The sequence below is a fragment of the Triturus cristatus genome, unplaced genomic scaffold (genome assembly GCF_964204655.1).
Source record: "Triturus cristatus unplaced genomic scaffold, aTriCri1.1 SCAFFOLD_1191, whole genome shotgun sequence".
Taxonomy (NCBI): domain Eukaryota; kingdom Metazoa; phylum Chordata; class Amphibia; order Caudata; family Salamandridae; genus Triturus; species Triturus cristatus.
The window spans coordinates 1-15742 of NW_028187992.1; the positions used below are offsets into that span (position 1 = coordinate 1).

The 15742-nt window shown below is 53.2% G+C and overlaps 5 protein-coding genes across 5 annotated transcripts; 1 reads left to right on the forward strand and 4 right to left on the reverse strand.

Annotated features, from left to right (window-relative positions):
* Positions 1-8377: 8377 nt before the first annotated feature.
* LOC146770431 (histone H4) lies at positions 8378-9059 on the reverse strand. The gene has a single exon (XM_085640459.1). It carries the CDS (start codon positions 8752-8754, stop codon positions 8443-8445), a length of 312 nt encoding a protein of 103 aa, XP_085496585.1. The 5' UTR covers positions 8755-9059; the 3' UTR covers positions 8378-8442.
* Positions 9060-9203: 144 nt separating this feature from the next.
* On the reverse strand, positions 9204-10020 carry LOC146770432 (histone H2A type 2-C-like). Its single transcript, XM_085640457.1, has one exon. It carries the CDS (start codon positions 9868-9870, stop codon positions 9472-9474), a length of 399 nt encoding a protein of 132 aa, XP_085496583.1. The 5' UTR covers positions 9871-10020; the 3' UTR covers positions 9204-9471.
* Positions 10021-10161: 141 nt separating this feature from the next.
* Positions 10162-10630, forward strand: LOC146770433 (histone H2B 1.2-like). The gene has a single exon (XM_085640458.1). It carries the CDS (start codon positions 10200-10202, stop codon positions 10578-10580), a length of 381 nt encoding a protein of 126 aa, XP_085496584.1. The 5' UTR covers positions 10162-10199; the 3' UTR covers positions 10581-10630.
* A 474-nt stretch (positions 10631-11104) lies between these two features.
* On the reverse strand, positions 11105-12106 carry LOC146770434 (histone H3-like). The gene has a single exon (XM_085640454.1). It carries the CDS (start codon positions 11971-11973, stop codon positions 11287-11289), a length of 687 nt encoding a protein of 228 aa, XP_085496580.1. The 5' UTR covers positions 11974-12106; the 3' UTR covers positions 11105-11286.
* Positions 12107-12339: 233 nt separating this feature from the next.
* Positions 12340-13347, reverse strand: LOC146770435 (histone H1.3-like). Its single transcript, XM_085640455.1, has one exon. The coding sequence runs from the start codon at positions 13115-13117 to the stop codon at positions 12467-12469; it is 651 nt and encodes a 216-aa protein (XP_085496581.1). The 5' UTR covers positions 13118-13347; the 3' UTR covers positions 12340-12466.
* Positions 13348-15742: the final 2395 nt, after the last annotated feature.

The following is a 15742-nucleotide window of genomic DNA, read 5'->3' on the forward strand; positions in this document are numbered from 1 at the left end:
GCCCAAGGCCTTGCAGGCCTTATTGTGATACTGTAAAGGAGTTAAATACACTTTCCTGAGTGTGTGAAGTGTTTTATTTTCACAGCTCAAGCCTGGGATGAACCCTGAAATCTCACCCTGCGCGGAGTTCCATAACCCTGGGTAGAAGGTGCGACTTCATCCCCTTGAAGCCTAACACCTACAAATGTCACAAGTATCAGTAAAACTGGTGCCAGGAGGCTGGAAGTAGGCCCAAGGCCTTGCAGGCCTTATTCTGATACTGTAAAGGAGCTAAATACACTTTCCTGAGTATGTGAAGTGTTTTGTTTTCACACCTGCAGCCAGGGGTGAAACCTGAAATCTTACCCTGGGCGGAGCTCCATAACCCTGGGTAGAAGGTGCGACTTCGTCCCCTTGAAGCCTAACACCTGCAAATGTCACAAGTATCAGTACAACTGGTGCCAGGAGGCTGGAAGTAGGCCCAAGGCCTTGCAGGCCTTTTTCTGATACTGTAAAGGGGTTAAATACACTTTACTGAGTATGTGAAGTGTTTTGTTTTCACACCTGCAGCCAGGGGTGAAACCTGAAATCGTATCCTGCGCGGAGCTCCATAACCCTGGGTAGAAGGTTTGACTTTGTTCCCTTGAAGCTTGACACCTCCAAGTGTCACAAGTATCAGTAAAACTGGTGCCTGGAGGCTGGAAACACACCCATGGCCTGGCAGGCCTTGTTCTGATACTGTAAAGGAGTTAAATACACTTTCCTGAGTATGTGAAGTGTTTTATTCTCACACTTCCATCCAGGGGTGAACCCTGAAATCTCACCCTGCGCGGAGTTCCATAATCCTGGGTAGAAGGTGCGACTTCATCCCCTTGAAGCCTAACACCTGCAAATGTCACAAGTATCAGTAAAACTGGTGCCAGGAGGCTGGAAGTAGGCCCAAGGCCTTGCAGGCCTTATTCTGATACTGTAAAGCAGCTAAATACACTTTCCTGAGTATGTGAAGTGTTTTATTCTCACACTTCCATCCAGGGGTGAACCCTGAAATCTCACCCTGCGCGGAGTTCCATAATGCTGGGTAGAAGGTGCGACTTCATCCCCTTGAAGCCTAACACCTGCAAATGTCACAAGTATCAGTAAAACTGGTGCCAGGAGGCTGGGAGTAGGCCCAAGGCCTTGCAGGCCTTATTCTGATACTGTAAAGGAGTTAAATACACTTTCCTGAGTGTGTGAAGTGTTTTATTTCACTCCTCCAGCCTGGGGTGAAGCCTGAAATCTTACCCTGCGCGGAGCTCCATGACCCTGGGTAGAAGGTGCGACTTCATCCCCTTGAAGCCTAAGACCTGCAAATGTCACAAGTATCAGTAAAACTGGTGCCAGGAGGCTGGAAGTAGGCCCAAGGCCTTGCAGGCCTTATTCTGATACTGTAAAGCAGCTAAATACACTTTCCTGAGTATGTGAAGTGTTTTATTCTCACACTTCCATCCAGGGGTGAACCCTGAAATCTCACCCTGCACGGAGTTCCATAACCCTGGGTAGAAGGTGCGACTTCATCCCCTTGAAGCCTAACACCTGCAAATGTCACAACTTTCAGTAAAACTGGTGCCAGGAGGCTGGAAGTAGGCCCAAGGCCTTGCAGGCCTTATTCTGATACTGTAAATGAGTTAAATACACTTTCCTGAGTGTGTGAAGTGTTTTATTTTCAGTCCTCCAGCCAGGGGTGAAGCCTGAAATCTTACCCTGCGCGGAGCTCCATGACCCTGGGTAGAAGGTGCGACTTCATCCCCTTGAAGCCTAAGACCTGCAAATGTCACAAGTATCAGTAAAACTGGTGCCAGGAGGCTGGAAGTAGGCCCAAGGCCGTGCAGGCCTTATTCTGATACTGTAAAGCAGCTAAATACACTTTCCTGAGTATGTGAAGTGTTTTATTCTCACACTTCCATCCAGGGGTGAACCCTGAAATCTCACCCTGCGCGGAGTTCCATAACCCTGGGTAGAAGGTGCGACTTCATCCCCTTGAAGCCTAACACCTGCAAATGTCACAAGTATCAGTAAAACTGGTGCCAGGAGGCTGGAAGTAGGCCCAAGGCCTTGCAGGCCTTATTCTGATACTGTAAAGGAGTTAAATACACTTTCCTGAGTGTGTGAAGGGTTTTATTTTCACTCCTCCAGCCTGGGGTGAAGCTTGAAATCTTACCCTGCGCGGAGCTCCATGACCCTGGGTAGAAGGTGCGACTTCATCCCCTTGAAGCCTAACACCTGCAAATGTCACAAGTATCAGTAAAACTGGTGCCAGGAGGCTGGAAGTAGGCCCAAGGCCTTGCAGGCCTTATTCTGATGCTGTAAAGCAGCTAAATACACGTTCCTGAGTATGTGAAGTGTTTTATTCTCACACTTCCATCCAGGGGTGAACCCTGAAATCTCACCCTGCGCGGAGTTCCATAACCCTGGGTAGAAGGTGCGACTTCATCCCCTTGAAGCCTAACACCTGCAAATGTCACAAGTATCAGTAAAACTGGTGCCAGGAGGCTGGAAGTAGGCCCAAGGCCTTGCAGGCCTTATTCTGATACTGTAAAGGAGTTAAATACACTTTCCTGAGTGTGTGAAGGGTTTTATTTTCACTCCTCCAGCCTGGGGTGAAGCCTGAAATCTTACCCTGCGCGGAGCTCCATGACCCTGGGTAGAAGGTGCGACTTCATCCCCTTGAAGCCTAACACCTACAAATGTCACAAGTATCAGTAAAACTGGTGCCAGGATGCTGGAAGTAGGCCCAAGGCCTTGCAGGCCTTATTCTGATACTGTAAAGTAGCTAAATACACTTTCCTGAGTATGTGAAGTGTTTTATTTTCACAGCTCAAGCCTGGGGTGGTCCCTGAAATCTTACCCTGCGTGGAGCTCCATGACCCTGGGCAGAAGGTGCGACTTCATGCCCTTGAAGCCTAACACCTACAAATGTCACAAGTATCAGTAAAACTGGTGCCAGGAGGCTGGAAGTAGGCCCAAGGCCTTGCAGGCCTTATTCTGATACTGTAAAGGAGTTAAATACACTTTCCTGAGTGTGTGAAGTGTTTTATTTTCACTCCTCCAGCCTGGGGTGAACCCTGAAATCTTACCCTGCGCGGAGCTCCATGACCCTGGGTAGAAGGTGCGACTTCATGCCCTTGAAGCCTAACACCTACAAATGTCACAAGTATCAGTAAAACTGGTGCCAGGAGGCTGGAAGTAGGCCCAAGGCCTTGCAGGCCTTATTCTGATACTGTAAAGTAGCTAAATACACTTTCCTGAGTATTTGAAGTGTTTTATGTTCACACTTCCATCCAGGGGTGAACCCTGAAATCTCACCCTGCGCGGAGTTCCATAACCCTGGGTAGAAGGTGCGACTTCATCCCCTTGAAGCCTAACACCTGCAAATGTCACAAGTATCAGTAAAACTGGTGCCAGGAGGCTGGAAGTAGGCCCAAGGCCTTGCAGGCCTTATTCTGATACTGTAAAGCAGCTAAATACACTTTCCTGAGTATGTGAAGTGTTTTATGTTCACACTTCCATCCAGGGTGAACCCTGAAATCTCACCCTGCGCGGAGTTCCATAACCCTGGGTAGAAGGTGCGACTTCATCCCCTTGAAGCCTAACACCTGCAAATGTCACAAGTATCAGTAAAACTGGTGCCAGGAGGCTGGAAGTAGGCCCAAGGCCTTGCAGGCCTTATTCTGATACTGTAAAGGAGTTAAATACACTTTCCTGAGTGTGTGAAGTGTTTTATTTTCACCCCTCCAGCCTGGGGTGAAGCCTGAAATCTTACCCTGCGCGGAGCTCCATGACCCTGGGTAGAAGGTGCGACTTCATCCCCTTGATGCCTAACACCTGCAAATGTCACAAGTATCAGTAAAACTGGTGCCAGGAGGCTGGAAGTAGGCCCAAGGCCTTGCAGGCCTTATTCTGATACTGTAAAGCAGCTAAATACACTTTCCCGAGTATGTGAAGTGTTTTATGTTCACACTTCCATCCAGGGGTGAACCCTGAAATCTCACCCTGCGCGGAGCTCCATAACCCTGGGTAGAAGGTGCGACTTCATCCCCTTGAAGCCTAACACCTGCAAATGTCACAAGTATCAGTAAAACTGGTGCCAAGAGGCTGGAAGTAGGCCCAAGGCCTTGCAGGCCTTATTCTGATACTGTAAAGCAGCTAAATACACTTTCCTGAGTATGTGAAGTGTTTTATTCTCACACTTCCATCCAGGGGTGAACCCTGAAATCTCACCCTGCGCGGAGTTCCATAACCAGGGGTAGAAGGTGCAACTTCATCCCCTTGAAGCCTAACACCTGCAAATGTCACAAGTATCAGTAAAACTGGTGCCAGGAGGCTGGAAGTAGGCCCAGGGCCTTGCAGGCCTTGTTCTGATACTGTAAAGGAGTTAAATACACTTTCCTGAGTATGAGAAGTGTTTTATTTTCACACCTCCAGCCAGGGGTGAACCCTGAAATCTTACCCTGCGCGGAGCTCCATAAACCTGGGTAGAAGGTGCGGCTTCATCCCCTTGAAGCCTAACACCTGCAAATGTCACAAGTATCAGTAAAACTGGTTCCAGGAGGCTGGAAGTAGGCCCAAGGCCTTGCAGGCCCTATTCTGATACTGTAAAGGAGCTAAATACACTTTCCTGAGTATGTGAAGTGTTTTATTTTCACACCTGCAGCCAGGGGTGAAGCCTGAAATCTTACCCTGCGCGGAGCTCCATGACCCTGGGTAGAAGGTGCGACTTCATCCCCTTGAAGCCGAACACCTGCATATGTCACAAGTATCAGTAAAACTGGTGCCAGGAGGCTGGAAGTAGGCCCAAGGCCTTGCAGGCCTTATTCTGATACTGTAAAGCAGCTAAATACACTTTCCTGAGTATGTGAAGTGTTTTATGTTCACACTTCCATCCAGGGGTGAACCCTGAAATCTCACCCTGCGCGGAGCTCCATAACCCTGGGTAGAAGGTGCGACTTCATCCCCTTGAAGCCTAACACCTGCAAATGTCACAAGTATCAGTAAAACTGGTGCCAAGAGGCTGGAAGTAGGCCCAAGGCCTTGCAGGCCTTATTCTGATACTGTAAAGCAGCTAAATATACTTTCCTGAGTATGTGAAGTGTTTTATTCTCACACTTCCATCCAGGGGTGAACCCTGAAATCTCACCCTGCGCGGAGTTCCATAACCCTGGGTAGAAGGTGCAACTTCATCCCCTTGAAGCCTAACACCTGCAAATGTCACAAGTATCAGTAAAACTGGTTCCAGGAGGCTGGAAGTAGGCCCAAGGCCTTGCAGGCCCTATTCTGATACTGTAAAGGAGCTAAATACACTTTCCTGAGTATGTGAAGTGTTTTATTTTCACACCTGCAGCCAGGGGTGAAGCCTGAAATCTTACCCTGCGCGGAGCTCCATGACCCTGGGTAGAAGGTGCGACTTCATCCCCTTGAAGCCGAACACCTGCAAATGTCACAAGTATCAGTAAAACTGGTGCCAGGAGGCTGGAAGTAGGCCCAAGGCCTTGCAGGCCTTATTCTGATACTGTAAAGGAGTTAAATACACTTTCCTGAGTGTGTGAAGTGTTTTATTTTCACTCCTCCAGCCTGGGGTGAAGCCTGAAATCTTACCCTGCGCGGAGCTCCATGACCCTGGGTAGAAGGTGCGACTTCATCCCCTTGATGCCTAACACCTGCAAATGTCACAAGTATCAGTAAAACTGGTGCCAGGAGGCTGGAAGTAGGCCCAAGGCCTTGCAGGCCTTATTCTGATACTGTAAAGGAGTTAAATAAACTTTCCTGAGCATGTGAAGTGTTTTATTTTCTCACCTCCAGCCAAGGGGTGAACCCTGACATCGCACCCTGCGCAGAGCTCCATAACCCTGGGTAGAAGGTGCGACTTCATCCCCTTGAAGCCTAACACCTTTAAATGTCACAAGTATCAGTAAAACTGGTGCCAGGAGGCTGGAAACACACCCAAGGCCTTGCAGGCCCTATTCTGATACTGTAAAGCAGCTAAATACACTTTCCTGAGTATGTGAAGTGTTTTATGTTCACACTTCCATCCAGGGGTGAACCCTGAAATCTCACCCTGCGCGGAGTTCCATAACCCTGGGTGGAAGGTGCGACTTCATCCCCTTGAAGCATGACATCTCCCAGTGTCACAAGTATCAGTACAACTGGTGCCTTGAGGCTGGAAACATACCCACGGCCTTGCAGGCCTTGTTCTGATACTGTAAATGAGTGAAATAAACTTTCCTGAGCATGTGAAGTGTTTTATTTTCTCACCTCCAGCCAAGGGGTGAACCCTGACATCGCACCCTGCGCAGAGCTCCATAACCCTGGGTAGAAGGTGCGACTTCATCCCCTTGAAGCCTTACACCTTTAAATGTCACAAGTATCAGTAAAACTGGTGCCAGGAGGCTGGAAACACACCCAAGGCCTTGCAGGCCCTATTCTGATACTGTAAAGCAGCTAAATACACTTTCCTGAGTATGTGAAGTGTTTTATGTTCACACTTCCATCCAGGGGTGAACCCTGAAATCTCACCCTGCGCGGAGTTCCATAACCCTGGGTGGAAGGTGCGACTTCATCCCCTTGAAGCCTAACACCTGCAAATGTCACAAGTATCAGTAAAACTGGTTCCAGGAGGCTGGAAGTAGGCCCAAGGCCTTGCAGGCCTTATTCTGATACTGTAAAGCAGCTAAATACACTTTCCTGAGTATGTGAAGTGTTTTATCTTCACAGCTCAAGCCTGGGGTGAACCCTGAAATCTTATCCTGCGCGGAGCTCCATGACCCTGGGTAGAAGGTGCGACTTCATCCCCTTGAAGCATGACATCTCCCAGTGTCACAAGTATCAGTACAACTGGTGCCTTGAGGCTGGAAACATACCCAAGGCCTTGCAGGCCTTGTTCTGATACTGTAAATGAGTGAAATAAACTTTCCTGAGCATGTGAAGTGTTTTATTTTCACACCTCCAGCCAGGGGCGAAACCTGAAATCTTACCCTGCGCGGAGCTCCATAGCCCTGGGTAGAAGGAGATACTGTGTCCCCTTAAACCTGTAAATTTCAAAATGTCATATAAAGAATAAAACAAGCGCCTGGAGGCTAGAAATGGGCCCGAGACACTGAAGTCTTGGATCTGATAATGTAAAGGGCTTTGTGTACCTTTTGAGTGAAGTTTTTTTTCCCACCTCCATCCGAGGGGTAAATCCTGAAATATTACCCCAATCGAAGCTCCATAGCCCTGGGTTGAAAAAGTGACTTTGTTCCCTTGGACCTAAAATTTTAGTACATTTTTGTTATTTTTTTATTAAACATTGTTAAAGGGATGACTGGAGGCTAATAAAATGGACCAGATACTGTGAAGGACTTTATTTCATTTTTGGGCGAAAAAAAAAATATTTAAAAAATATGTATGTATTATATTATTATTGCAATTTTTTTTTTTTTTTTTTTTTTTTGTGGGCCTATCTCTGGCTAAGGGGGAAAACCTGAAATGTTACCCGAAGCGGAGCTCCATTGCCCTGGGTAAAAGTAGTGCCATGGTCCCCTTGAACCAAAATAATAAATAAATAAATAAAAGTACTAAAACAGGTGCTTAAAGGCCCCGAAATCGGTCACGATCGTTCACAAAAAAAAATTAGGATCCCACACCCCATGGGCCTGCATGGGAACTCTATCTTACCGACTATTAAGCCCCCACGAAGTGGGGGCTTACAGCGCCCGAGTGGGAGACAAAAGTTAGAGTTAGCGCGGCCGTTCCGCCGCCCGGCCATCTGGTCGCGCAACCCGGCGACCAGATGGCCGGCGGCGCGCCCGGCGCCGCCAACTCTACCCTTTGTCCCTCATCCGTGTTCTGTAAGCCCCCACTACGTGGGGGCTTAATAGTCGAGGGGAATGGCCGGCACTGAGCTGGGCCGGGCCAAACTCGCCTTGGGTCCCCAGTCCAGGGATCCAGGATGGCGGGCCCCCGGGCCGGGCTATACCCGCCTTATGTCCCCAGTGCAAGGCTCCAGGATGGCGGGCCCCTGGGCCCGGCTATACCCGCCTTATCTCCCCAGTACAAGGCTCCAGGATGGCGGGCCCCTGGGCCGGGCTATACCCGCCTTAGGTCGCCAGTACAAGGCTCCAGGATGGCGGGCCCCTGGGCCGGGCTATACCCGCCTTAGGTCGCCAGTACAGGGCATCAGGACCCCCGTGGGCTGGACTGGGATGAACGCGCCCCTGGACCCCCCCATGCCGGGGCTCCAGGAAGGCGCCCTGGCCCCGGGACAGTGCCTTGCATTGCAGCGAAATCCCCCTGGTGCCCCCCCCTCACCCGACCGGCTGTGGGCCTAGAAAGCAGCCCTGCGGGAACCCTAGCGCATAGACACAGCTCTCCCATGACATCGTGGTCGGCTCTTAAAAGAGCCTTTGGGTTGTGGTGTTTTGTGTTTTTCTCCGTGGGCAAGCCGAGTGTTTAACCGCCGAATCCGTAGAGGGTGCGGCCCTGGCGCTTCAGGGCGTAGACCACATCCATGGCGGTGACGGTCTTCCTCTTGGCGTGCTCGGTGTAGGTGACGGCGTCCCGGATCACGTTCTCCAGGAAAACCTTCAGCACCCCGCGGGTCTCCTCGTAGATGAGGCCGGAGATGCGCTTGACCCCGCCACGGCGCGCCAGGCGGCGGATGGCCGGCTTGGTGATGCCCTGGATGTTGTCCCGGAGCACCTTGCGGTGCCTCTTGGCGCCGCCTTTGCCGAGCCCCTTCCCTCCTTTGCCGCGTCCAGACATGTTCTCCTGTCGGTGCTGTGACTGAGCAGAACTGAGGGCGAGGCCAGCGGCGGCTGCTTATATAGAGGAGCTGCGGCGGACCAGCTAGGGCGCATCAAGCCGCCCACGTGACTGAACGGAAGGCGAGAGGGAGCCCGGCCCCGGCAGGGAGCGGCCGTTGCCGTTTGAAAAAGAGCGCGCTCCCAGCCGCCTCTTTGTCGTGGGCTCAGCAGCTGCCGCCGGGGCACGGATCACAGTCAAGCACACACACACGCCTCCCTTCCCGGCCCCCACTCGTCACCGCGGCCCGCCTAACCCTGGCGCTCGGTGCCCGTTCCCACTATGAACATAAGGCTCTGAAATGCTCTAATGGAGCCATCACATTAACGGCCTCACCGGCACCACCCCGCTGTGTGCGGCCGCCTGCAACCCCGTAACACTGTCCACATGTCACGCCCGGTTGTGGCAAGTCTGTAATCTGCCCCTATAAAAATTTATTTTTTTTAACAAAAACATTATTGTCGGCCTCAAGCTAGGTTTTGGGACGGGGGTGACATTTATGTGTACGTCAGAGGGCTTGGGCATGCCCTCCTATGTAGCGACGGTGCGGGCGCTGCCGCAACTATGAAGCCGCCAGAGTAACATCTTGGCACGGACACGCTCTTTGATGGAGTCTGTGGTTGGCCCTGAAAAGAGCCTTTGTGTTTAGGGTGTGTTTCCACGGTGGTCTGCGGGCCTTTACTTGCTTGCTTTGCCCCCTGCCTTGTGGCTCTCGGTTTTCTTGGGCAGCAGCACGGCCTGGATGTTGGGCAGGACTCCTCCCTGGGCGATGGTGACTCGGCCCAGCAGCTTGTTCAGCTCCTCGTCGTTGCGGATGGCCAGCTGGAGGTGTCTGGGGATGATGCGGGTCTTCTTGTTGTCCCGGGCCGCGTTGCCGGCCAGCTCCAGGATCTCAGCGGTCAGGTACTCCAGGACTGCAGCCAGATAGACTGGGGCACCGGCGCCCACCCTCTCGGCGTAGCTTCCCTTCCGGAGCAGCCTGTGCACACGGCCCACGGGGAACTGGAGCCCGGCTCTTGAAGAGCGTGTCTTGGCCTTAGCGCGGGCCTTTCCTCCTTGCTTTCCGCGTCCAGACATGGCGATCGATGCAGGGGCTCACTCACACAACAGAGAGAATGATACTGCTGTTCTGCGGGACTCCGGCGATATAAAGACTTCGGGTGCGTCTGATTGGTTGACAGCTAGGCGCTGATAGTACTTCTCATTGGAGGGAGGAGGGCTTCTGTTTCACCAATCAGAGTCCCAGAACCGCAGTACACTAGGAGGTGGGGGGCTTGCCTTTGCCTGCCAATGAGAAGGGAGAGCAGAGAAGCAGCTACTTTACACGCCCAGCCTATAAATACAAGTGCCGGGCACGTCTGCCTTATTTCTCTCGGCTCCACAGGAAGCGGTGCAGATTGTCGACCATGCCTGAACCAGCCAAGTCCGCGCCGGCTCCCAAGAAGGGCTCCAAGAAAGCGCTCTCCAAGCCGCCCAAGAAGGACGGGAAGAAGCGCAAGAGGAGCAGGAAGGAAAGCTATGCCATCTACATTTACAAAGTGATGAAGCAGGTGCACCCGGACACCGGCATCTCCTCCAAGGCCATGGGCATCATGAACTCCTTCGTGAACGACATCTTCGAGCGCATCGCCGGGGAAGCTTCCCGCCTGGCCCACTACAACTCGCGGCGCACCATCACCTCCCGGGAGATCCAGACCGCAGTGCGTCTGCTGCTGCCCGGAGAGCTGGCCAAGCACGCCGTGTCCGAGGGCACCAAGGCCGTCACCAAGTACACCAGCGCCAAGTAAGGCTTCGAGGCGTATCCCCAACGAACACAACGGCTCTTTTAAGGGCCACTCACGTCCTCCCCTAAGAGCTAATGTGCTTCATTTATGACCGGAGAAAAAAGTGTTTTAAACGGTAATTTTGAGCGCACAAGACCTGCTTTCACGGGGCTTGCTGCAGACCGAGGGACGATGGAGCGGGCAACCCGTTTTAATAAACATGTTTATATGAATGAGCCCTCTTTGGGACCAAGTGTCACACAAGCTCTGTAATGTAACGGTGACGTTAAATAAAGCCCGCGCGGAACTCGCACGGTTGCCCCCGGGCTTATTGTTTTCCATGTTTCGGGTGACCAGTTTTAAGTGTGTGCGTGGGGCCACGTTCTGTTTGTACTGTAAGACCAAGGGCAACGGCTCCCGAAATCGGAGACATGAACCCGATGTACCGGGAGCACAGATGCCCCACAGCGCTGGCTTGTGACCAGCGGATCCCAACACGACCCTCTACCCAAACAAAGCTCTTTATTAATTGAAGAGGTGGCCGTGCACTGTGAACACGGAGTGCCCTGGTCACCCAGTGCCGGTATAAGTTACCCAGTACTCGTGGTACTCCCAGCCAACCCACCCTAACCTGTAGAACATGCCATGGCAGACAAGAGAAGCTCGTAGGTGACAGGGTGGTGGCCCTTAAAAGAGCCGTTGTGGTGGTTGATCGGGTCGGTGTGCCTCCTTAGGCCCTCTCGCCTCGGATACGACGGGCCAGCTGGATGTCCTTGGGCATGATGGTCACCCTCTTGGCGTGGATGGCGCACAGGTTGGTGTCCTCGAAGAGCCCGACCAGGTAGGCCTCGCTGGCCTCTTGCAGGGCCATGACGGCGGAGCTCTGGAAGCGCAGGTCGGTCTTGAAGTCCTGGGCGATCTCCCTCACCAAGCGCTGGAACGGCAGCTTGCGGATGAGGAGCTCGGTGGACTTCTGGTAGCGGCGGATCTCGCGGAGAGCCACGGTGCCCGGTCGGTAGCGGTGAGGCTTCTTGACGCCGCCGGTGGCAGGCGCGCTCTTGCGGGCAGCCTTGGTGGCCAGCTGCTTGCGAGGCGCTTTGCCGCCGGTGGACTTGCGGGCTGTCTGCTTGGTGCGGGCCATGGCGGGAGCGGTCTCTTTCAACGACGAGCGAGGAAGAATGGCGTTCAAGCAGGCAAGAGCCCTATTTATGCACTCGAAGACGGAGGGCTGCTCTGGTTGGCTGAAGCTCCCGCCCCACGTTCGAAAATAGCCCGCGGTGTGCAACGATTGGCTACTCAACCTGAGGCTGCAGACTGTCTCTCCAATGAGCTGTGGAGAAAAGGGAACCCTCCGGATTGGATGATGTACGTTGGAGCCGAAGCCGGCGCTTCGGTCAGCCTTTGTCTCAGTGTCCATCCATTCATTTGTAGTCACAAGAACCCCTCGCCCCCCTTCTCGACCCTGGTCAACTGGGCGAGGAGCCCAGGATGTTATAAGTGTACCGCCCTTGGTCACCCTGGAACACGCCGCCGTTCACTGCGCTCGATTTCACTTTCACAATCGTCTGCTTTATGCAGACACCACTTCGAGTCTGCCCGGTTACAGTGAAAGCACCAAGGCACACGTTATCTCACATTTATTATGAACTGAGGTCTAATAACTCCCAGACCCCCTTCTTTCTTTGTTATAAAGATTCCAATCCACGCAACACCAAAAGAGCCTTTCATATGACCAAGATCACACACGGCACTCGCGTGCGGAAAGGCGCGCTATGGATTTACTGTGCCGTTTATTATCATAGAGAAGGGTGCACGCGGGGTGCAAGGGTGGGGACGAACAAGCTCTCTTCTGGACCGGGTGGATGGCTCTTAAAAGAGCCGTTGTGTTTGCAGTGTCTCGGTGCAAGCCCTTACTTCTTCTTGGGCGCTGCCTTCTTGGGCTTGGCTGCTTTGGGCTTGGCTGCCTTGGGTTTGACTACCTTGGCAGGGCTTTTCTTGGCCACTTTGGGCTTCGCCGCCTTGGCTTTCGCTGGGCTCTTGGCAGCCTTCTTGGCGGGGGCAGCCTTGGGCTTCTTGGGGCTCTTTGCTGCCGCTGGCTTCTTGACCTTCTTCGGGCTCTTCTTGACCCCCGCGGGAGCCTTTTTGGGCTTCTTGGCGGCTGGGGCAGCTTTCTTGGCCGCTGGTTTCTTGGTCTTGGCGGCCGCCTTCTTGGCCGCCTTCTTGCCCTCCAGCTGCTTCTTGTTCACCTTGAAGGATCCGGAGGCCCCGGTGCCCTTCAGCTGGGCCAGGGCGCCTTTGCTGACCAGGCTCTTGACGGAGGCCTTGACCCGGCTCTTGTTCTTGTCCACATCGTAGCCCTCGGCGACCAGCCCCTTCTTCATGGCCGACAGGGAGACTCCCTTCCTCTCGGCAGAGGCGGTCACCACCTTCAGGATCAGATCGGCCACGCTGGGGCCGGAAGGCTTCTTGGCCTTCGAGGCCCCCGCTGTCTTCTTCTGCTGCTTTTTCTTGGGGGCGACCTCAGCGGGAGGCGCCGCGGCGGCTGGAGCGGTTTCGGCCATTGTAATGCGAGTCTCGGCGCGGGCGCTGTCACTGAAAAGAAATGTCCCTCCCAGACCCGAGCCCCGTGATTATATACAGGGAGGAGCCGGCCTCTGATTGGTCCCGAGCAGACAGGGCTGTGCGAGGCACACTCGGCTCTCTGCTCCCAGCTGACTTTTGTGTTTCCTACCTTCGGATTATCCACGTTTTAAAACACAATCAGTTAAACACGCGCTTCCACGCATACATGACCAGGAGCCCAGCTTCGGCCCTCTCCCGCGCCTGCCCCCGTTTCGGATCCACCCCTCGTCCCTGGCTTGTGATCCGCGGGGAGACTCGGCGCTCCCCCGACGGCGGGCGCCTCCATGCCTGAAATCCCGGGCTCCGGGCCCCTTTTCCCCGGTCCACTCTCGACTCCTGCGGCCGGGAGCGGCGGCCCGCGGGAGGGAGGGGGCTCCTGCAGGGAGCGGGCCCTGTGGCGTCACAGTGGGGCTGCGGGGGCCGCGGGGAGCGCGTTCTGGAACGGGCCAAAGTAACACAGGGCTCCGCCGGCCGAGCGCGGGGTGGAAACAATGCCAGGGAGCCCCCGTCCCGGGGGCCAGGGGGCCCTCCCCGCGCGCCTGCACCCTCGGCTGTGGCACCCTCGGCTCGGGGCTTACAAGCAGCGGGGCACGGCCCTGGCTCCAGCCTCGCACGCATCACCAGGCGGCCGTGTGCTGGCAGCTTCACATGCAGGCAGAGGGCATTCACTGCCGAGCGCCGAGCCAGACTCAATACAATAAATACACAGTGACACAATGAAGGAAGGCGGCCGAGTTAGGCCTACATGTTTAAAGACACCCCAAGTGAGAGCAGAGGGTGTGAATGCACCTGAAATGGTGACCCCAGTACCGGCATGGAGGCACTCTGCTGAGCTGATTTTTACAGCTGGAGCTAGGTGTACGTCTGAGGTGACATCTGTAGACAGAGTGAGTTACTGTATGTCAGACGCTGAGCCTATGACCGGGGGAGGCCCACTGCGGAACTGAATAGTACAGTACAGAGTGAGGCCTGTGACTACCACTGTTCTACTCAGCCCTATCGCCGGAGTGGGGACCACTCCTGAATCCAATGGTATGTCACGAGGGAGACCTGAGACCAGAAATCATATTCTGCGCCCTGTAGCCTGATCGAGGCCTGCTGCTAATTTGGATGGAGGTAGGGGAAGGAAACAAAACACTTCCCATAGTCCAGAACGTACATGAACACCATTCACAGTATCATATCTTAGCCTTCAGGATCTCCGGCCCATCCCTAGCTTCCAGGTACATGTTTTAGTAAAATGTGTGACATTTGGAGGTTTACAGCTTAAAGGGGATGAAGTCGCACCTTCTACCCAGGGTTATGGAGCTCCGCGCAGGGTGAGATTTCAGGGTTCACCCCTGGCTGGAGGTGTGAAAACAAAACAATCCACATAGTCACACCTCCAGCCAGGGGTGAACCCTGAAATCTCACCCTGCGCGGAGTTCCATAACCCTGGGTAGAAGGTGCGACTTCATCCCCTTGAAGCCTAACACCTACAAATGTCACAAGTATCAGTAAAACTGGTGCCAGGAGGCTGGAAGTAGGCCCAAGGCCTTGCAGGCCTTATTCTGATACTGTAAAGGAGCTAAATACACTTTCCTGAGTATGTGAAGTGTTTTGTTTTCACACCTGCAGCCAGGGGTGAAACCTGAAATCTTACCCTGGGCGGAGCTCCATAACCCTGGGTAGAAGGTGCGACTTCGTCCCCTTGAAGCCTAACACCTGCAAATGTCACAAGTATCAGTACAACTGGTGCCAGGAGGCTGGAAGTAGGCCCAAGGCCTTGCAGGCCTTTTTCTGATACTGTAAAGGGGTTAAATACACTTTACTGAGTATGTGAAGTGTTTTGTTTTCACACCTGCAGCCAGGGGTGAAACCTGAAATCGTATCCTGCGCGGAGCTCCATAACCCTGGGTAGAAGGTTTGACTTTGTTCCCTTGAAGCTTGACACCTCCAAGTGTCACAAGTATCAGTAAAACTGGTGCCTGGAGGCTGGAAACACACCCATGGCCTGGCAGGCCATGTTCTGATACTGTAAAGGAGTTAAATACACTTTCCTGAGTATGTGAAGTGTTTTATTCTCACACTTCCATCCAGGGGTGAACCCTGAAATCTCACCCTGCGCGGAGTTCCATAACCCTGGGTAGAAGGTGCGACTTCATCCCCTTGAAGCCTAACACCTGCAAATGTCACAAGTATCAGTAAAACTGGTGCCAGGAGGCTGGAAGTAGGCCCAAGGCCTTGCAGGCCTTATTCTGATACTGTAAAGCAGCTAAATACACTTTCCTGAGTATGTGAAGTGTTTTATTCTCACACTTCCATCCAGGGGTGAACCCTGAAATCTCACCCTGCGCGGAGTTCCATAATGCTGGGTAGAAGGTGCGACTTCATCCCCTTGAAGCCTAACACCTGCAAATGTCACAAGTATCAGTAAAACTGGTGCCAGGAGGCTGGGAGTAGGCCCAAGGCCTTGCAGGCCTTATTCTGATACTGTAAAGGAGTTAAATACACTTTCCTGAGTGTGTGAAGTGTTTTATTTTCACTCCTCCAGCCTGGGGTGAAGCCTGAAATCTTACCCTGCG